The 21,077-nt window shown below is 57.1% G+C and overlaps 2 protein-coding genes and 1 long non-coding RNA gene across 6 annotated transcripts in view; 1 reads left to right on the forward strand and 2 right to left on the reverse strand.

The window, feature by feature from the left end:
• Positions 1 to 7,272, reverse strand: TTC24 (tetratricopeptide repeat domain 24). Its single transcript, XM_070077531.1, has 10 exons — positions 5,045 to 7,272; positions 4,731 to 4,934; positions 4,233 to 4,361; positions 4,009 to 4,121; positions 3,694 to 3,831; positions 1,719 to 1,789; positions 1,503 to 1,597; positions 852 to 930; positions 548 to 691; positions 1 to 440 (listed from the first exon to the last, which is right to left on the reverse strand). The coding sequence occupies exons 1-10, from the start codon at positions 5,916 to 5,918 to the stop codon at positions 374 to 376; spliced, it is 1,914 nt and encodes a 637-aa protein (XP_069933632.1). The 5' UTR covers positions 5,919 to 7,272; the 3' UTR covers positions 1 to 373.
• Positions 7,273 to 7,676: 404 nt separating this feature from the next.
• LOC103350040 (uncharacterized) lies at positions 7,677 to 11,542 on the reverse strand. The gene is made up of 3 exons (XR_007924216.2): positions 10,866 to 11,542; positions 10,473 to 10,596; positions 7,677 to 9,728 (listed from the first exon to the last, which is right to left on the reverse strand). It is a non-coding gene; the product is annotated as an uncharacterized lncRNA (long non-coding RNA).
• The window catches only part of IQGAP3 (IQ motif containing GTPase activating protein 3), a 37,489-nt gene continuing 26,893 nt past the window's right edge, over positions 10,482 to 21,077 (forward strand). For 2 of the 4 annotated variants that reach the window (XM_008264306.4, XM_017345793.3), the window contains exons 1-9: positions 10,482 to 10,650; positions 13,505 to 13,592; positions 16,243 to 16,399; positions 16,917 to 16,994; positions 18,937 to 19,013; positions 19,710 to 19,777; positions 19,873 to 19,986; positions 20,188 to 20,366; positions 20,775 to 20,862. In XM_008264306.4, coding sequence (XP_008262528.2) covers positions 10,614 to 10,650; positions 13,505 to 13,592; positions 16,243 to 16,399; positions 16,917 to 16,994; positions 18,937 to 19,013; positions 19,710 to 19,777; positions 19,873 to 19,986; positions 20,188 to 20,366; positions 20,775 to 20,862 — 886 coding nt within the window. In that variant the 5' untranslated portion in view covers positions 10,482 to 10,613. Of the gene's footprint in view, positions 10,651 to 13,504; positions 13,593 to 13,829; positions 14,269 to 16,242; positions 16,400 to 16,916; positions 16,995 to 18,936; positions 19,014 to 19,709; positions 19,778 to 19,872; positions 19,987 to 20,187; positions 20,367 to 20,774; positions 20,863 to 21,077 lie in introns of those variants that run through there. The other 2 variants (XM_051858542.2, XM_070077520.1) reach the window with 2 other exon arrangements.

The raw sequence follows: 21,077 nt of genomic DNA on the forward strand, positions 1-21,077 counted from the left end.
TAACATTTTTGAACACATGTGCCAGATATTAACATGAAACATTCCATTCTCACAGCAGCCCTAGTATTTCCCATTTCACAGGTGAGAAGGCTGAAGCTCAGAGATGTCAAACAACATGCCCACGGTGCAGCGAAGCGACAGATGTCAGAGGAGCTGGGCTCCAGGCTGCCTGACCTGGGAGTCTGCACTCGGGTCGTTCCGTACTGGACTGCCCCAGCAAACGCAGGGAGCTGGCTTGGAAGCAGCGCAGCCGGGGCTCCAGCCGATGCTCGATGCTGGATGCCGGTGTCGCAGGCGGCAGCTCAACCTGCGGCGCTGCAGCGCTAGGGGGAGCTGCGGGGGTGAAGACTGCAGCCAGCATGCTGGGTGCGGGTCACGTGATCGTGCAGAAGCCAGACTGGGGGGGTCTCCTCTGGGGTCCCCTGGGCCACTGGGACGACCTGCAGGAGCCAAGAGGGACTTGTCATGGGGGAGGGGCGGGGGAAACTGGGGGAAGAGCCGGAAGCAGCCTGCCCCACTTCTGGCTCGCCTGGGCCCCAGCACTCACCTCTGCTGGCGGGCTCCGGGGCAGGAGGGAGTGGACTTAAACTTCACGTCCCCCCATTCTGCAGGCTTCGCCCTCTCTCCGAGGCCACGCAGGAGGCAGGGAACAGCTCGGGCCTGCAGAGCTGGGCGAGGGTTGTTCAGGTTGCTGAAGGGCAAAGACCCAAGGCTCAGGGTTCTGTATCCCAAGCACCAGTCACCTCTTCCTTCAACTTGAACAGAGGTCAGGTTGCGTGGAAATCATCAGAAGCTTCATCGTCCGCTCCCCGTGCCGTTCTCCGCGCCTCCTCCCGTACCCCAGGACGCACCTATTGGCTTGGGGGCCACTGGGTACCAGGATGCCAGGGTGGTCCACTCGGGCGGGAAGACGGGCCCCAGGTCCTGCGCCTGGAGGGGGTGTGACAGACGTGGTCACCGCAGGCAGCTCTGCACCAAGAACCACCATGGGGGGAAAGAGATGAGGGTAAGAGGGGACACACTGGTCACCAAGGGCTCCGGCCAAACATGGGTGCTAGAAGCTGGCCGTGGCAGTGATGCACCGCGTCTGGGAGGAAACGCAGAGACAGCGCCAGCAAGGCCAGGGCAGCTCCCGGGTGCCCAGCCGGGGGCTGGGGGGAAGCCACTAGGGAGAGATGCAGGAATGGGGAGCTTGGGGCCAGGTGCCCGGAGAGGAGTGCACTGTAGGCTTTTCACAAGCCTGGCTGCTCTCAGAGGCTGCAGAAGTTAGGCAAGGGAGCGAGAGGGAGGAGGAGAAGTTTCCCAGGAAATGGGCGGGGACCTTCAGAGCCCAGTCGAAAGGGCAGGGCCCCTCTTCTGGGGTGGCAAATCCGGAGAGCCAGGGCCGGGCGAGGGACGTGCCAGGCCCCTGCCTCCTCCCCCTCCCCCCACGGCGGGATGGGTGGAGGAGGGAGCTGAGAACGAGGGGGCGGGTGCAGCTGGGACAGCCTGCTTGGACTCACGCTCCAGTCTCCGAGGCCTGGATGCTGTGGGCTGATTCACCAGTCCCTCTGGGTCTTTCTCCTCCTGGCCTTCCTCACACTCTTCCTCTTCCCACCTGCAGGGCAGACAGACACCACAGCCTACTGGTCTCCTCCCCAGGGGGTACCACCAATCAGGTTCCCCCAAAGCTCCCCTGGAGCCAGGCCATCCCCAAGCTCCGCCCTGGCCTCGCTCACCTGGGCTGTGCACCTGCTGTGCTGCTCCTCACCCTGGCTGGGGTCCCTGCCTGGCAGGCCCCTCCTGGAGCCTGGGGCCTTCTCTGGAATGAAGGGGAATAAAGGGAATTGATTTTTTTTTTTTTTTTTTTTGGCAGCTGTGCACAAGTGTGGGAGTGGCCACCCTCGGCAGATAGAGGCTTTATACAGAAACTCAGGGTGTGCGGCGGCTTGTCTCAGAACCAAGTTCCGGGCTGGGGTCACTAAGAGGTCTCAAGTTAGAGGGTCAGACCTGGCCAGAGCCTGACCCTCCACCCCCCACCCCCACCCCCAACCCAGAGCCTGGCGCCACCCCCACCTGCAGCCTCACCAGGCAAACTCACAGGAAGTTGTGGCGGACCCAGGTGGCACCCAGCCTTCTGGACCCAAAACCATCCCCTGCCTATACCAGGCTAATTTAATGCTATTTGCAAATTATGAGTATAGTGTTCTAGTCTTTACATGAAAACATAAGACCTAGTAAGTTCCTGTAATAAATATTAAAGTGTAGGGGCTGGCATTGTGGCACAGTGGGTGAAGCTCCCTCTTGGGACACCAGCATCTCATATGAGCACCAGTTCGAGTTTTGGCTTCTCCTGCTCCACTTCTGATCCAGCTCCCTGCTAACATGCCTGGGAAAGCAGCAGAAGATGGGCCAAGAACTTGGGCCCCTGCCACCTATTTGGGAGACCCAGATGGAGCTCCTGGCTCCTGGCTTGGTCCTGGCCATCGCAGCCATTTGGCAAGTGAGCCACTGAACAGATCTTTTTCTGTCTCTCTCTGTGTGTGTTTTCTTTTCCCTCTGTCACTCAGTCTTTCAAATAAACAATTTATTTGAGAGGCAGATTGACAGGGGGGGAGAGAGGTCTTCCATCCGCTGGTTCACTCCCCAAATGGTCACAATGGCCAGAGCTGGGCTGATCCGAAGCCAGGAGCCAGGAGCTTCTTCCAGGTCTCCCACACAGGTGCAGGGGCCCAAGAACCCAGACCATCTTCCACTGCTTTCTCAGGCCATAAGTAGCCGGACGGGAAGTGGAGCAGCCAGGGCTAGAACTGGCCGCCCATAAGGGATGCTGGCACTGAAGGCAGGGACTTAACCTGCACCACAGCAGTGGCCTCAGTAAGTCTTTTTTATTTTTTTTTATTTTTTATTTTTGACAGGCAGAGTGGACAGTGAGAGAGAGAGAGACAGAGAGAAAGGTCTTCCTTTGCCGTTGGTTCACCCTCCAATGGCCGCCGCAGCCAGCGCATCGCGCTGATCCGATGGCAGGAGCCAGGTACTTATCCTGGTCTCCCATGGGGTGCAGGGCCCAAGCACTTGGGCCATCCTCCACTGCACTCCCTGGCCACAGCAGAGAGCTGGCCTGGAAGAGGGGCAACCGGGACAGAATCCGGCGCCCCAACCGGGACTAGAACCCGGTGTGCTGGCGCCGCAAGGCAGAGGATTAGCCTAGTGAGCCACGGCGCCGGCCAGTAAGTCTTTTTTAAAATATTTGAAGTATAATTTCAATTTCTGGGGTGGAAGTTTCCAGAAGGTTCTCATAGTGGGAGGAGGAGGCAGTTGGAGAGAGGAAGAGCCAGGACAGGAGCCCCTTGGTGATGCTCCCTGGCGACTTGGAGCTGGAAGAAAGGGACTTTCATGGGGCACTACTCCCATCCTGTGGTCATTTCGGGAACTGCAGCCAAGGACTTAAAACCGTTTCCACCTCCTGGCAGAGCCGGCCTAGGAGCCTTGATTGCGCCGGGGGCCTTACCCAATGGGCTTCTTACCAGTCAGCCAAAGCGCCGGGCAGCCCTGGCGTTGGCGGCCTGCCTCGTCCGCCCACCTCCCCACCCCGCGGGGAAAGTGGCGCGCATCCCACACGCGAGCCTGGGGCAGCGGAACACAGATGAGCAGCCAAGCGCAGCGCCTCTGGGAACGCGGGCTCCGCTCGCCGCCACCCCCTCCTCCCGGAACCCCCACCCTGGCCGGTCCTTGTCGCAGGTGTCCTTTCCCCAGGGTGTGAGCCGGGACCAGTCCCACCTGGGCCGAGTGGGTCCTCATGGCGTCTGCCAGCTTGGCCACCAGCCGTTGTCGCACAGAATCCGACTCCTCCTGGAGAGGGGGGCAGGCCTGGGCTTGGTGGGGACATCGTGGGGTCGGGGGTGGGGAACAAAACAGGATGGGGACGAGGGGAGGGGGCTCCGTGTCCCCCTCTTCTGCTCCATCCCCGTGCCTTTTCTCGGGTGTCCCGACACTACGGTCCAGAGGCAGGGGCGTGGAGGTGCTCACCTGACACTGGGCCAGCGCCTCCTTGTAGTACGTCAAGGCCTGGTCATACTGCCCCAGTCTGGCTGCCGCAGCCCCCAGACCCTCGCAGGCCTGCCACTGCCCCTTCGTGTCCCCTGGGGGAAGGCAGGCGTGAAGGGTCCTCTCCCTGCCCCACTGACCTGCCCCTCCATGGGTACCCTCCCGCCCAGCGCCCAGAACCCCCCGGGCTCCGGCCCCGCCCTTACCGGAGTCACAAGCGGCCTGCAGGGCGTGCAGGTAGCTGTCTCTGGCGGCCTCGTGGTCCCCCAGCTGGCTCAGCGCAAACGCCAGGCTGCCAAAGCTCCGGCCCTGCTCCCACCGTTGCCCAGCAGCGCCTGGCAACACAGCCCACTCGGGCCTAAGCGGGTGCTTGGGGCTGCTGGCACACCGGAACCCTCACCCAGCAACCTGGGGGTGGGGGGCTGGCCACCTCCCCCAACTGGCTAGTCCAGGCGGGCAAGGCAGGTGTGGCCGCTGAAGCTGGGTGGATTTGGTGTCCCTAAGAGGGGTGCTGCGCCCTCTTGGGGCCCTCCTCCCACATTCTTCCCTCCCCTTGCTTACGCCATGGTTCCTTTCCATCCTGCCAGGCTCTCCCTGAGCCCCCTGGCCCCAGGCCGCCAGGCCTCACCATTGGCCCCAAAGCTCCCTCTCTCCTTAAGCCTCAGGGCCTCCTCTTAGTCCTTGGTCCCAGCCCCAGCACCTACCATGTAGGCTGGCGGCGGCACGGTGAAATGCCTGGGCTTCCGCATAGTTGCCAAGGGCGTTGTGGGCTACCCCGAGGTTTCCCAGTACCGTGGCCTGCTCCCGGGGGTCCCGGCACAGAGGCAGCGCCTGCCCAAAAGCCTCCACGGCCATAGGGAACAGCTGCAGTCGGGAGTAGCCCAGGCCTAGGTCGTTATACAGCCATCCTAGAGAACACAGCTGGGGTCACTGGTGGCCACATCCGACGTCCCCCAGACCCTTCCCTGCAGGCTCTGTCTCCCCAGATCCCCACCTCCCTCCTCTCCCAAGGCCTCACCCAGCTGTGCCCGATCTGCACTCCTGTTGGCAAGCTTCCGGCTCTCCTCCAGCACCTGTAGCACCTCACCCACCCCATGCCGCCCGCTCTCCAGCATACAGTCTGCTGCAGCCCCCAGTGCTAGGGCTGCGGCCCGGGGCCGCTTTGCTTGGGAGTAGGCCCGGCTTGCTTCCTGCAGGCAGTGGGCTGCCAGCTCAGGCTGTCCCAGGGCCTGGTAGCAGGCTCCCATTTTTGCCTGGGCGTCCCCCTGGTCCCCCTGGGGCTGGTAGTGGCCCAGAGCCCTGCGGTACCAGGCCAGAGCTTGAGTCAGGTTGCCCAGGGCATGGTAGGCCAAAGCCACATTGAAACAGTGGTCTCCGTGAGGCCTGCCCTGTGCCTTCTCCTCGGGCTGGGCCCGCAGGAGCAGCTCAAGGCCTCTGGCTGGGTCCCCAGTCTCCACGTAGGCGGCTCCCAGGTTGCAGGCACAAGCTCGGAGCACGGAGGTGTCCCTGGTCCGTGGGGCCTCGGAGGCCAGGAGGAAGGCCTTCTGGAAGCTAGCCAAGGCCTCATGGCTCTGGCCGGCTCGTAGAGCTGCATGGCCAGCTCTGGTGAGGGCTTGGATGCCGGCCTCCTGCTGTGACCGTGTCGTCTTCTTTTTCCTCTTGCAGTTTGCGGAACCAAGCTCAGGTTCTGGTGGGGCATCCTCAGGGCTGGGAGAAGACATGGGACTGACAATGGGGAAGAGAGGCCTGGGTCTGTTGGCCTTGGCTGCCCCAGAGCAGCCAGCCTCCCTGGAGAGCAGTTCAGCCCCACCCTGCTCCTGACAGGACTGCACGCCTAAGAATGGCTGATGTGGGCAGCACTTGGCACAGCGGTTGGGACGCACACATCCCATAGCAGAATGGTTGGGTTTGAGTCAGCTCTGGTCTGGATTCTAGCTTCCTGCTCATGCACACCCTGGGAGGTGCAGATGGTGGTTCAAGTAGCTGGGGCTTTGCTACCTACGTGGGAGACAAGGACTGAGTTCCTGGCTGCCACCATTGAACTCACTCACCCCAGCTGTTATAGGCGTTTGGGAAATGAACCAGCAGACAGGAAAGCAATCTCTCTCTCCCCCTCCCTCTCCCTCTCCTCTGTGTGTGTTTCTTTACCTTTCCAATAAAATAAAACAAATTGTTAACCCAGGCACTCTGATTTGGGATGTACCCGTCCTAAGTGGCAACACTGTGTCAAACAAACACCAGCCCCCCCCATTTTAACCCTTTTTAGGGGTTCAGTTTTGTAGCGTTAAGTACGCTTCCGCTGCTGTGCACCCATCACCACCACACCCTCCCCGCCCAGAACTTTTCATTACATTCAAGGTAAGTGTAACTGATTGATTTTAGAATTTGGAAGCATTAGCGTGCACCTGCTGTTACATACAGTTCACAGCAGTCAACAGTGAGCCAGTGGAGGAACAGCCTCTCCTTCCCCTGCTTCTCTGTGCCTCTGCCTGCCCCGCCCCCACTCCTATCTCGTGCCTGCTGGCTCCTCTCCACACGGAGTCCAGGGCAGGCCAGTGCTCAGAGGACTCCTGCCTGAGCCGGCCTGGGGACTGGACTGGCAGGGAGCCAGCCTCCAGGGGGTGCTGCCTTTCCATGGCCAGCCCCTCCCTTTGTCTCCCCGAGGGTCCTCAGCTTTCTGTCTCCTGGCCGGTTCCGGTCCCCCCGACATCCTGCCCTGGTCTCCAGGGTCCTCTTAAACCGAATCCATTCAGCGCGTGTATCCGGTTAGAATCCTTCCCCTCGGAAGGCAAAGCCTTTCACCAGCTCTCCTCCCAGGAGGCAGGAAAAGGCGGGGAAAGCCCGGAGCGCTGGGTTCTTGGCTCCTCCCCTTTTCTTCTCTTTCCCCTCTGTTTTGGGGAGAGCCAGGCAGAGGTGATGCATTCCTTTTAAAAAGACATCCCCCCTGCTTCAGAGAACACCCAGAAACCCTGCTCTTCCAGGCCCTCAATCCCGGGCGTTCAGGCTACCTCCATCCGGTCTTGGGGCCCCGGCTGCAGGACGCCTCACCTGCTTCCTTGTCTGCGGCTGGCTTTCTGGAATGGATCCTCTGGCTTGGGTTACCTCCCCTCTTAGCTCAGAGCTCCTGGGGTTACCAGACAACCAGGTGCTGACCTCCGTTCCTAGGGAGTTCTTTGAGTGACAGCTCGGGTATCCTATCTTAGTGCTTGGACACAGACACTGGGTTCCACTGCCCTACCTGGGCTGCGGCTCCCCACCCGGCACACACAGCCCTCCCATCTTTCACGTCAAGGAATGAACCAGCACTCTGTGGGGCTGGTTACTGGCTACACGCTCAGAGATGGCCTACACACACACACACGCATGCGCACACACACACGCACACACACACACTGTGCTTCTCTGTGGTACTTTCACATTCGGGAGCAGGGTGGAAGGCTGATGATCAGGAAAGGCCTGATCTAGAAGCTCCAGGCCCTGTTAATGAGAGGACAGTCGGCCCCAGGACAGCGGGCACAGAATGCCCCAACTCACTGAAGGTGGCTTGCATCAGAAAGCAAATGTCCCCACTCACCTGGGAGGCCTGTTTTGGGCAGAGAGGACTTGGCCAGAAACAACACCCTAAGGAAGTGCTGGGCTCACCCGCACTGGCCCTGCAGCACTGGCGCGGGGCCAAGGAGAGGCGTGCTCACCCAGCCGCCTCGCCTCTCACGCAGACTTTCTGTAAGGAGCCAGGATGAGTGGGGGAGGGGTGGGACTGGACCTGCCAAAGACTCAGCGGTCACTGCTGAAGGCCTTCCTGGCTTGATTCCCTGCTGTGGCCGCCATTTCTGGCAACGCCCTCCGCACTGGGCTTCCACGACCCCCATGGATCCTTCCTTTCCCCATCTCCTCTGCTGGGCCCTCTGAGCACCTCCCAGTTGCTAGGGTCCCCCAATCCTCTGCCCCTCGCTATTTTCTCTTCTTCATTTACCTACTCTTCCCAGAACACTTCACCCGCTCCTGTGCGTTCAGCACCACCAAATACGCCAATCATTTCTACCTGTACCCTTCTTCAAACAAAACTTGCATTTCCCCAGCTCAAACCCCCCACACCCCCCGCCCAAGCTGGAAACCAGAAGTCGCCCTTGACTCCTCTCTCCCTGACTCAGCCTCGGCCTATTGAAATCCCTCTCCACGGTCGCCTCTTCTGCAGCCTCATGTCCGTGGCCTTGGACGTGGTGTACTTTATAGTGGTTAAGAACTCAAGCTTGGAGGGGGACTGTCTGGGTTTAAATATTGCTCTACACATTTGTGAGCTCTTTTACTTATTTAAAAGGCAGAGCTACAGAGAGAGAGAGAGAGGGAGAGACAGAGAGAGAAAGAGATCTTCCATCTACTGATGGTCTCATCTTTTTTAAGATTTATTTATTTATTTGAAGGTCAGCATTACACAGAGAGAAGAGAGGCAGACAGAGAAAGAGAAAGAGGTCTTCCATCTGCTGGCTCACTCTCCAACTGGCCACAATGGCTGGAGCTGGGCCGATCCAAAGCCAGGAGCCAGGAGTTTCTTCCAGGTCTCCCACACAGGTGCAGGGGACCAAGCACTTGGGCCATCTTCTGTTGCTTTCCCAGGGCATAGCAGAGAGCTGGATCAGAAGTGGAGCATCGGGACTTGAACCGGTGCCCATATGGGATGCCGGTACTGCAGGTGGCGTTTTTACCCACTACACCACAGCGCCGACCCCTGATGGTCTCTCTAAAAGGCTGCATCAGTTGGGGCTGGGCCAGGCCAAAGCCAGGATTGAGGAATGTCATCCAGGTCTCCCATGTGAGTGGCAGGGGCCCAAAGACTTGGGCCATCTTCTACTGCTTTCCTAGGCGCATTAGCAGGGAGCTGGATTGGAAGTGGAACAGCTGTGACTAGAACTGGCGCCCATATGGGATGAAGGAGGCAGCTCAATGCTGGCCCCTGCCTGGGTCTTTCTGGCCCAGGGACCCTTGTCCCAAGCAGAAGTGAGGAACCTCATTCAAGATCTTCCTTTCCAGCTGGGAAGGGGGTTTCAGCCCAGCTGTCTAAGGGCATATCTGCCCGACTCATTATCAACGGTTCCTTCTCGGCATCTTGTTCTGGGGGCCCTCCCAGGAAGCAGGAATAGGACCCCCATGGCCAGGAGCCCCAAGCATCCAGATTCTCTCTACTTCTCTCAGCTGATGAGAGGCAAGGGGAACCACTCCTTTTCTTCAAAGAAATATCCACTCTCTTCAAACCTCTTCCTAGGCAAGTTTGCCTCAGCCTTAACTTGTCTGAGGGTTCTGGGTTTGGATCTTTCCCTTTTTATTTCTATTTTTTAAAAGTTTCATTTATTTATTTGAAAGGCAGAGTTATAAAGAAGCAGAGGCAGAGAGGTCATCCATCTGCTGGTTCACTTCCCAAATGGCCACAATGGCCAGAGCTGGGCCGATCCGAAGCCAGGAGCCAGAAGATTCTTCTGGGTCTCCCACCTGGATGCAGGGGCCCAAGGACTTGGGCCATCTTCTGCTGCTTTCCCAGGCCACAGCAGAGAGCTGGATTGGACGTGGAGCAGTTGGGACTCAAACCGGTGTCCATGTGGGATGCCAGCACTGCAGGTGGTGGCTTTACCCACTGCACCACAGCGCCGGCCACGGGGTCTTTTCCCTTTTTCTGCCCTGAGGCTCAGCCTAGGCTGCCCGCTGTTTGCCTGGAGTTGGGAGGAAAGGTAAAGGGAGCAATAGCACATGGGAGAAGCCCATGAGGGAATCCGCAGGGCTGTTCAGGCCCTTCTCTCTCACCTCTGCCGCCACTGGTCTCTGCTCCTAGTCCCACCTCTCCAAGCCCCTGTGGGAGGAGGGGTGCTCCCGGAACATCAGTCTGACTCACCAGCGCCTGAAGTGTTGCTTGCTTATCACACCAAGCCCAGCGCCTTCGCGTGGCACCCAAGGCGCCGCAGGTCCCAGCCTGCACCTTTGGGCCTCTTTCCTGCCCTGCCTGACTTCCGCTCACCCCCAAAACTGAGTGGAGATTAATCCTCCAAACTCACCTCCTTGCCCTGGTGCTTGCTGTTTCCAGTGATAAGAACGCCTCTGACCTCCAACCTGACAAAGCCTCCTTCACTTTGCAACCCTGAACGGCTGTCAGCTCCACTAGGAAGTCATCCCTGCGCTTCGCGGCTCTCCGTGACGTCATGGCCACCACTCCCCTCCCCCTGCGCCTCTCTGCCCTCTACTTGATTTCACTGCGCGTGGGAACAGCAAACTTCTTCAGAACATTCACTGCACTTGTGTACCTCTGCATGTGTGCCACGTAGTTTAATGCATTGCACCACGTAGGCCCGGGAGTTAGCGGGACCCAGAACCGAGCAGGGGTTAACGGGAGTATTGGGGGGAAATGACGGAGGGAAGGGCAAGGACTCGCTGAAGTAAAGGGGTTTAGCTTTTCTGCACACCTGGGCGGCGGTCTCTGCGGCCCGGGACTACAAATCCCAGGACTCTCTGCGCAGCGGACCGGAAGTGTCTTGTCCGACCAAGGCGACGGAGAGGGGCGGTGGCCCAGCGGCGGGAGATTCAAACCTGGAAGAAGGAGGAACATGGAAGGGAGAGGAGCGGGCCCGGGCCCCGCGGCCTGTGAGTGCAGGAAGGGTCGGAGGAGGGTCCGCGGTGGTGCCGCTGCTGGTGGGGGAGGGTAGCTTGGCTGCCTTGGGGGAGGCTGGGGCGGCGGCAAGGGGCTGTGGGACTGTGCTGGGTGGGGAGGGAGCGCTGGGTCCCGGCCCCCGCGGGCCCAGGCGGGGCTGCCAGCGGTGAAACGCCTGCTGACCCCCAGGCCGCGCGTCGGAGCTTACCAAGAGCGTTCTCCCTGATTCCCAAATTCCGGAGCTGCGGGGTGAGGAGAACGTAGGTTGTCTGGCCGAATCCTTACAATGCTGCAGTTACTGATGGCTTCCATGCGTGCCCAGCGCAGCCACGGGACCTGCAGCGACCCGGGCGCACCCTGGCGCTTTGCACTGCGCTTTGAGACAAAGCCTGTCAGACTTCAGGCGCCGAAATTCCCTGCGGCTCTCAAACTACAGGTTCCTTGAGTCCTAGCCGCGTTCCACCGTGAACTGCATTTATGGCAAGCACTGCTGTGAGGCTTCCCCAGGGGGTTGGAGTTCTAATGCAAGCAGTCCTTTCCAATAACCCTACCTGAGAGAGACCGGAGCTGGGAGGGTGGAAGGCATAAAGGTTTCCGTTTGCTAGTCTGACCGGAGTGACGTCCGTGTCCAACCCTTGGTGGAAAGAAAGCTACTCTCAGGCATGACGACGGTTGGAAGATCGTTTTTTGTTGTTGTTGTTCCCCTTTGAGACTGTGTGTGTGTGTGTGCAAAGCCCCGCCCATCTCTCACAGCCCTCGATTCATAACTCTGAAGTGATGTCACTCACTTACCGGTTTATTTTCCATGCCTAACAACCAACAATTGTTGCTTAGCCTCCCCCTCAGAGGAACTGATGGATTTCCTGTGCTTTCCCATCTGTAGCTGGAGATGTGTGTTTTAACTTGCTTAACCGCCAGTTCAAATAAGCCTTGTCTCCCTCAAATTACCCTGCAGGACATGCAATAGAGGGAAATAGGATAAAGACGCAGAATGGCACTAAGTGCTGAGTCAAACACAGATTGAGCAACCTGGCCCTTTGCAAGCCGTCCGACTTTTCTTTTCTTGGGGGGTGGGGGGTGGGGGAGTGTCTGCATAGCTTTCTCTTGCCCTGTTTCATTGCAGTATTGCCTCTAATTTATTTAGTTTCAAGATAATTTTCCTCCTTGGGTGAGCTATGCCTAAAATGATAGTGAAGGTGCCCATGTGAGCTTTTAAAATTCTCTTTGTCCTTCCACTTAATCCCTGGTGGGCGGCAGTGCCTTCTGTTGCACTGGCTTCTCCTTCTTTCTGCCTGTTCGTTCTTGGAGCCCCGGCTCATAGGTAGAAGCCTCTGCCTCCTCTGTAGATTGAGGCCAGGACTGCAGTCACGCTTACCCTCTTAGGGTTGGAGTTGTTTCCATACATTTTTATCTCTTATTTAGTTCTTTACTTGAGATGCAGAGAGCGAGCGAGCAAACTCCTATCTGCTGGCTCACTCCTCAAATGCCTGCAATAGCTGGGGCCAGGCCAGGCTGAAGCCGGGAGCTAGGAGCTCAGTCTGGACTTCCCTCATGGGTGGCAGGGACCCAGTGAATTGAGCCATCACCTGCTGCCTCCCTGGGGGCACGCTAGCGGGAAGCTGGAATAAAAGCAGAGCCAGGATTTGAACCCAGGCACTCTGATATGCACTGTAGGTGTTCCAAGCAATCCCTTAGCTGTTGTGCCAAACACCCACCCCCACATTCTTCTCTAATAATAATCTGTGTTTTGTGAGAATAGGAGTCCACTTGATGTAGGCAGGCATAGAGGATAAAATTGATCAGGTTTGCAAGCTGGAAGACCACGCCTTCGCCACACCCTTGTGTGACCTCATGCCCCTACCTGGCCATACCTGTGTGCCCACCTGTCAATCAGGTTAATTAACCACTCCTCCTTGGAAGTGGATTAAAAGCCTAGGACATGTTGTGCCGGGTCTCTTCCTTCTTTTTGGCCTTTTGCCATTGCAGGCCGGTGCTGGCCAGCACCTCCAGGGTGCATGGCCTTTGGGCCACCCATGCTTCCTGGCCTGTATGCTCCTCCACGTGGCTGGCTCCTGGTACTCGGTATGAATCTAGATTTATATCTCCTTTTAGATAGAGCCCTCACTCTCCTATGCATTTCTCTCACTGAATAAAAGCTTAAAATGTGTCATGCTGCCTCATTCAGAATTCTTCTCTGAATATTAGGCAAGAACCCACACAGGCTTATTAATATTTGGAATTTATTAATAAGCCCATGGTGATGTCATATGCCCCCCCCCCCATAATCCGATATCACACCGACCCAATACCTGACATAAAGGAGGTATTGCATTGCTGAATGGCTGTTGAATGCCAGGTCATTGCGGGTTCTGTTAGCAGCCTCTGAGAGAGAACCCAATGAGGATGACACAGGTCCAGTGCTTGGAGAACTCAGAGTCTAACAGGGGGAGATAAGGTGCTAAGTTCTCAGCCACACAAGGCTCAGGAGGCACCTGCTCCGAGACACTGAGGGAAGGGCCATGGAGTAGATTTGCGGAGGAGGAAGGCGGGAAGATAACTGGAGGGGCCAGGCAGGGGTGCTGCCAATCTACAGGGAGGCCCCTGGTAAAGGGGTGCAGGGAAGGGGAGGAAGGGCAGGTGGGAGGTGCTGCAGGGCTCTCAGCGGAGCAGCCTAAGAAGAAACTTAACATTCTACAATGTATCCACGGACCAAACATCCATGGTGACCCATACCTCAGACTTCCTTGTGTCTGTTACAAAATTATTTTTTTAATACAAGAAGGTGCTTCCCTGCTGAGGCCTCTTGTCAGATGTGCCCTTGGTGGACCCCTCCCCTTTACCCCGCAGATGAACGCCTCACGGCCGAGGAGATGGACGAGCAGAGGCGGCAGAACGTGGCCTATCAGTACTTGTGCCGGCTGGAGGAAGCCAAGCGGTGAGTGGAGTCCCCAGAGAGGGCCTCCTGGTCTCCCCACCCAGATGCCCGCCCCCAGTGCCAGTGCCAGGGGACAGGACTCCATTCTATGGAGAAGGGAGAGTTGCCATTACATTTTTTTTAAGCAGATACCAAACATTACCTCTGCGTCCTTCAGTATATATCTCTAAAATATACAGACTTCTGCCATCACCACCACAATGCTTTTATAATACCCAGCTGAGTTATCCCCAAGTCCTTGGAAGACCGATTCCCAAGCCATTTTCAAATTTTCCTATTTGTCTAAAAAGAACGTCTGTTTTTTTTGTTTGGCTTGTTCAAAGAAGTATCTTTAAAAGTACATGCATCATCCTTGCCTCATAAGTCTTTAGTCTGGAGCAGCTAACCTCCCCTTTTCCATTTTGCATGTCATTGCCTTGTTGAAGAAGATACTGGATCGTTTTTCCTGTAGAACATCCTACATTCTGACTTTATTTGCTTCCTGGTGTCATTCAACTGATTCCTCTATACCCCATATTTCCTATAAATGGATCTAAAGGCTCGATGAAATTCAAGTTCAACATTTTTGACAAGACTTCGCTGGTGGTGGTGTGTGTTTCACATCACATCTCCCAGGGGGAGCCTCATGTCTGCTTGTCCCACTTTTAGTAATGCTCAGTCTGATCCAGGAGTTCAGGTGAGAGCAAGCTGATCTCTGCACTGAACATTCCCTGCTAACCTGACATCTCATGCCTGCCTCTGTCTGGGGTCCTCACTGGAACCAATAGTAGTGGTGAAAAGTGAAGAGCCTTTTCTTTCCTTTCCTTTTTTTTCTTTAAAAGATTTATTTATTTGAAAGAATTAGAGGGAGAGCCATAGAGAAAGAGAGAGAGATCTTCCACCTGCTGGCTCACACCCCAGATGGCCGCAACAGTCAGGGCTGGGCCAGACTGAAGCCTGAAGTCAGGAGCCAGGAACTTCTGGGTCAGTCTGCCATGTGGATGCAGGGGCCCAAGGACTCGGGCCATCTTCTGCTGCTTTCCCAGGTGCATTAGCAGGGAGCTGGATCAGAAGTGGAGTAGCCAGGACTCGAATCAGCACCCATGTGGGATGTCGGTGTCATAGGCGGTGGTTTAGCCCACTATGCTGCGGCATCGGCCCCAGTAGTATACTTTTAATGTTCTCCAAAAAAGTAGATGGGATGTAGCGGAGAGGAAATCGGGTGTCTATGGCGAAGAAAGTCTGAAGCAACAGCAGAGTGTGACTGGCTTTCTGGACATGGATGCTTTCCCGCAGGCCCCAGTGTTAGGGAAGTTTGAGATTTTTTTTTTTTTTTTTTTGACAGGCAGAGTGGACAGTGAGAGAGAGAGACAGAGAGAAAGGTCTTCCTTTGCCGTTGGTTCACCCTCCAATGGCCGCCGCTGCAGCCGGCGCACCGCGCTGATCCGATGGCAGGAGCCAGGATCCAGGTGCTTTTCCTGGTCTCCCATGGGATGCAGGGCCCAAGCACCTGGGCCATCCTCCACTGCACTCCCTGGCCATAGCAGAGAGCTGGCCTGGAAGGGGGGCAACCGGGACAGAATCCGGCGCCCCAACCGGGACTAGAACCCGGTGTGCCGGCGCCGCAAGGTGGAGGATTAGCCTATTGAGCCACGGCGCCGGCCTCGAGATTTCTTCTTGCAACCACCAGCACTGGTAATGCCTTACACTGGTACTCAAGGTGTTGTCAGGTGCGTGCGCTCATTAGATCCTGGCAACGGCCTGCTGTGGCAGGAAGCACATTGGTCTTATCTTCAATTGCAGACTACAGCTGAGGCTCAGGGAGGTGCACTGCAGGAGATGGAGTGGAAAGTGGGTCTTATTCCAACAGCTGCGACTTTTCTGTCCCTCCTTTGTTGTGATTGTTTTGTTTTTAAAATTACTTATTCATTTATTTGAAAGAAAGAGTGAGCAGAAAACTGCCATCCACTGGTGCACTCCCTAAATGCCCACCATAGCTGGAGCTGGGCCAGAGCAGAGCCAGGAGCTGGGAAAACAATCCACATTTCTCTCCGGGTAGTGGGGACCCTGTCACTGAAGCCATCACCTGCTGCCTCCCAGGGTGCACATTAGCAGGAAGCTGGAGTCAGGAGCCAGCGCCAGGACTCTAACCCAGGCACTCCACTGTGAGATGCAGATGTCAACTGTGAGGCCAGTGCCCGCCCCTTTTCTCTCCCTTTGTGCTGTGTCCCTTCCATCAGCCCAGGAGTCTCCACTACCCTCGTTATCAAAGCTAGGTTATGACCATGTAGGTCCCTAGGCAGACCTGACCTTGATGGAACTGGCTTCTCAGAGAGCAGTGAGTGGTTTCATTTTGTCCAGCAGTCAGATATGTAACCAGACTGTCATGTAACAGTGCACGTGGTTAAGCCTCACTGACGGCACGCAGGTTCAAGATCTGTCCGGGAAGATAGCTTGGGGCAGGTGGGGCTGAGAGTTGGCCAGTCTAAGTGTGGGACAACTTGGGAGAAGGTAGAAACGGCCAGGCAATGGGCAGAGGGGGGCTTGGGATTGGGCAGGGAGAGAGGCAGGGGAGGGTCAGGGGGCAGGAGGGAGGGAAGGAGGGAGGGGAGGTGGGAATAAGCCACTGTGGCCCGCCAGAGTGGGTGAGAAGGGACTCTCGTGCTCCTAGCTGGATGGAGGCCTGCCTGAAGGAGGAACTTCCGTCCCCGGTGGAGCTGGAGGAGAGCCTCCGGAACGGGGTGCTGCTGGCCAAGCTGGGCCACTGTTTCGCACCCTCCGTGGTTCCCCTGAAGAAGATCTACGACGTGGAGCAGCTGCGGTACCAGGTGGGGAGCAGTGAGCGCCACCGTCTGCCTGCTTCCTCTCCCCCCGCCCTGCCTCCTTGCAGTTGGGAGGGGAGGTGGCCCTGTATTTATTACCCAAAACTGGACACTTCCGAGGAGGAAAGGGGTGGGTGCGTATGCTCACTGCACTGGATCACCAGGTGGGTGTGTACTCTCTCAGCAGCAAGCGTGCTTGCTCGGTGGGCCCTCAGGTGCTGCGATGTGAGCACTGCCAAGCTTACGCCCAGAGGCCCGTGGGCTCAGCCACCTGTGGGTGCTGCCCCTTCCTTGCTCCCTGCTGTCCAGTCCTCTCTTCCCCACCCCTGCCCTCCTTCCCAAATGTCTAGCTGGTGCTTTCCCGCTCAGTTTTTCTGTTCTGGGGGATGGGAAGTCCACGGGGCGGTTCCTCTGGCTCCCCAGCCGCCCTTCCCTGTAGAATCTAAGCTGTGGTCCCGGCACTACCCACAGGGAGCGCTGAGACTGTGGAAACAGTCTCAGATTCTCTTTCCTTCCCTTGCAGGCAACTGGCTTGCATTTCCGTCACACGGACAACATCAACTTTTGGCTGTCTGCAATCGCCCACATCGGTCTGCCTTCGGTAACCCGGGGCCGGGAGACCCGCGCTCACCTTTGTTCTTCACTCACCTCCAGTGCCCCCGCCCCCGCCCTGATACACACATTAGCTCCCTGGGCTGCTCGGCCCCATTGCAGGTGTCCTCTGAGCTAACAATCTAAGGGAACCATTTGTGGGGCTGTATGCCTTTGAACCAAATAACCTGGTCTCTGACTCCACTGCCCCCATGGATAAAAGGTGAGGTCTCCCTGACTGAGTTGCATTGTCCCCATTCAGCAGTGAGGTTCCCAGGTCACACCGGAGGTGGGCACACGGTGGCCAGCCGCCTCCCACCCATTTCACAGTGTGAAGCGCAGGCACTCCACGTTGTGGGAGACTGAGCTGAAGCCTAGGCCCAAGACCCCAGCTGGACGCACAAAGCGTGTCCTTTCTCCCTGTGGATCTCGGATTGTTTCTCATGTGGAAAATGGGGAGAGTGGTGCCCAGTGAGATGCTGTCAGGGCGTCACGTGGCCGGTGTGAATTCTCTGGGAACTGTAGAGAACTGTAGCACTTAGCACTGTTTTCTGGTTTGCTTTTCTTCACTATAGACGGGAACAACAAGGTGAGGAGACGAAAGGAAAGGAAGCTACTCCGGTGGGAGCAATAGTGTATCCTCAGTGGACCTGGGACGCCTTTTTTTTTTTTTTTTTTTTTTTTTAAGATTTGTTTATTTAAAAACAGAGTTAGAGAAAGAGAGAGAGAAAACCTTCCATCTTCTGGTTCATTCCCCAAATGGCTGCCTCAGCCAAGGCTAAGCTTGGCTGAAGCCAGGAGACAGGAACTTCCTCCAGGCCTCCCTCATGGGTGACTGGGGTCCAAGTACTTGAGCTACCTTCTGTCGCCTCCCAGGTATTAGCAGGGAGCTGGAGTGGAAGCAGAGTGGCCAGCACTTGAACTGGTGCTCCTGCAGGAGATTCGGATGTCCCAAGTGGTGACTTCACCTGCTGCACCACAATGCCTACCCTGGGACCAGGGCACTCAGCCTCTAGATTCGATCCTTCATTATGAACCTAAATGTAATCAAAATGTGCTGAGGTCAGGCCCTGTCACCATCTGCAGCTGGCATAGGAATCCAGGCCTAGGGCGACTTAGTTTTGGCTCTCCCCCCACTGATTACAGGCCTCCAGCTTGGGGACAGGAGTCACTGGGCCTTTATGGTTCTTTTTGTTTTGTTTTGTTTGAAGATTTATTTATTTATTTGAAAGGTAGAGTTAAAGAGAGGCAAAGGCAGAGCGAGAGCATGAGTGAGAGCAAGAACAAAAGCAAGAGAGAGACAGAGAGAAAGATCTTCCATCCGCTTATTCACTCCCCAAATGTCCGCAATGGCCAGAGCCACGCTGATCCGAAGCCAGGAGCCAGGAGCTTCTTCCGGGTCTCCCACGCAGGTGCAGCGGCCTAAGGACTTGGGCCACCTTCTATTGCTTTCCCAGGCCATAGCAGAGAGCTGGATGGGAAGTGGAGCAGCTGGGACTCTAACCAGCACCCCTATGAGATGCTGGCACTGCAGGCGGTGGCTTTACCCACTATGCCACAGCGCCAGGCCCAGCCTTCACGGTTCTTGGCAGTGCATGCCTCCTAGGGCCCTCTGCAGGAGGACAGCCAGCTCTCCAGCATACGCCCTTTCTGGTGAGGTCAGGCTCCCTGTGTCTGTGAGACGGCTGGGGCCGGGGCTCCCGCAGGATGTGGCTCGCATCCTGCAGTCTCATCAGGAGTTCCGTCCGTCAGGGAGCCCTATGGCCAAGTCTTGGCTTACGTGTCCCAGTCTTCTCATCCTGAGCTGACTCAGAACGACTGGGGAGAGTGACCCCAAGCGAAAAGGGGGCACACACCTCAGACTGGAGAGGAAGACCCATTTCTCTGCCTCCTCTTTCTGTCGTGCGGCTTCCAAGCCCCCAGTAGCAATAACTAGCTGGTCTCTCCTCCAGACCTTCTTCCCCGAGACCACGGACATCTATGACAAGAAGAACATGCCCCGGGTGGTCTACTGCATCCATGCTCTCAGGTGAGAGACCCCAGGCCTTCGTCAGCTGTTCCTCTGTGGGTGGAGCCAGCAACTGATAGCAACCCGTGCAGCAGGCAGGATGGGGGTAGACCCCAGGGAGGGCCTCGGGAGCCTGAGGATCTAGACGTACGTGGTCGCGTTTAGGTTTACGTGCGTGTTTGTGGGCGCCTCTGGGCATTACCCATGTGGGTGAATGGAATGAGCGGGCAGGGTAGGGTTTTCAGCTTGTGTGACTGGGGTATAAAGGCACCGGGACAGCACCCAGCAAGAGTGTCCCGCATAAGCCACGTAGAGTGAGTAGGCAGGGCTGCTTGGTCCTACTCCCAGCCAATTGGCTAAATTCATGGAAAGTGACACCTTGTGTCTCCCACGTGCTCATCTCCTGTGCTCCTTTGTGCCTCTGCTCAGTGGGTGTCTGCTCGCTGGGCCTCTCCTCTGTCCATCTGGTGACCTGCTCCTGCCGTGTGTCCTCTGTGACACCTTCCCAGTTGCCCCAGTCATGCCACAGCATCGTGCTTACCTGCTGTGGCCCTTGTCCTGGCTGACTGCTGGTAACATTTCTCCCTGTGGATTGGGGGTGACTGGAGGGCAAGTGCCGAATGGGCTTCACTCCGAGTCCCCATCTTGTCTCCTGCAAACCCAGCTGTGAACACAGTGTCAAAGTGTGTCTTCCAATGCCTTCCCATTCCTTCCCAGTCTCTTCCTCTTTCGGCTGGGATTAGCGCCTCAGATACAGGATCTGTACGGCAAAGTGAAATTCACAGGTAAGCCCATCTCGGCTCCCCCAGCCCCGCCACCAGCCCGGGCAGGGTCTGAGGAGTTCTGAGCCTGAGGAAGTGCGCCTACACTGTCATTTCAGCCGAGGAACTCAGCAACATGGCCTCTGAACTGGCCAAGTATGGCCTCCAGCTGCCTGCCTTCAGCAAGATCGGGGGCATCCTGGCCAATGAGCTCTCGGTAGATGAGGCTGCAGGTAGGGGCTGGGCTGCCGGGCTACTCCTGCTAGCACCAGGCTCAGTGAACGTCTTCAGATGGATCCTGGCCACCTGTCACCCACAGGCGGGGCCATCAGGCGACCTGGAAAAGGAAGCGATGTCGGGGTGGCCTGCAGCTGGTTGCACTCTGGTCTGGGGTTCATCCTGACCTCCTGACTTTGCTTCCCTGCCCCCCACAGTCCATGCCGCTGTCCTTGCCATCAATGAGGCAGTGGAGCGAGGGGTGGTCGAGGACACGCTGGCTGCCTTGCAGAATCCCAATGCTCTTCTGGGGAATCTTCAAGAGCCTCTGGCACCCATTTACCAGGAGCTGCTGGCCCAGGCCAAGCTGGAGAAGGCTGCCAACGCCAGGAACCACGTAAGGAGGCATCCTGGGGCGCACAGGCCAAATAGTCGAGTGGCCTGGAGGTCACCAGTGAAGCCAGGGGTCCTATCTGTTGTCTCTAGGTTCCAAAGTTTCTCGGAGAAACTAGTTTATCGATGACTAGAGAAACAGGAGAGGAATTTCGCAGGTTGACGAGAACTCAGAAGAGCAGCCTAGAGAAAGGGTTCTGGGGGGATGCTTGCCTTCAGGGAGGACTGGGCGAGGCTCTGAAACACTGCTGCACAGGAGTGGATTGGAGATCCTGAAAATTGGGACGGTCGGTGCCAGGGATGACCCAGCTTCCCCAGAGTCCTGAGCAGAGGGCGGCCCCCAGAAGAAGGAACAGGTGTAGAGGGGGAGGGAGCGATGGGAGGAGGTCGAGTTGGCTTTCCCCCAATGAAGTTTTTGCAGGATGACAGAGAGAGCCAGGATATCTACGACTTCTACCTCACGCAGGCTGAAATCCAGGGCAACATCAACCATGTCAATGGTAAGAGACAGCCCAGGAGGGGGCCTGGGTTCTCCCCTGGGAGGTCTGAGGATGGCTTTTCAGTCCCCACTTGGACCAGCTGTTGCCTTGGGGAAAGACCAGAGGCCTTCTGGCCCTGAGTGTCTGGAGAAGTGGTCCCTGCCGGGGCGGCATCCTCTGGAAGAGAGGTCCACTGGGAGGACAAAAGGCAAAGAGACAGGCCCCTCAGCCCCCGG

The sequence above is a fragment of the Oryctolagus cuniculus genome, chromosome 7 (genome assembly GCF_964237555.1).
Source record: "Oryctolagus cuniculus chromosome 7, mOryCun1.1, whole genome shotgun sequence".
In the NCBI taxonomy this organism is placed as follows: domain Eukaryota; kingdom Metazoa; phylum Chordata; class Mammalia; order Lagomorpha; family Leporidae; genus Oryctolagus; species Oryctolagus cuniculus.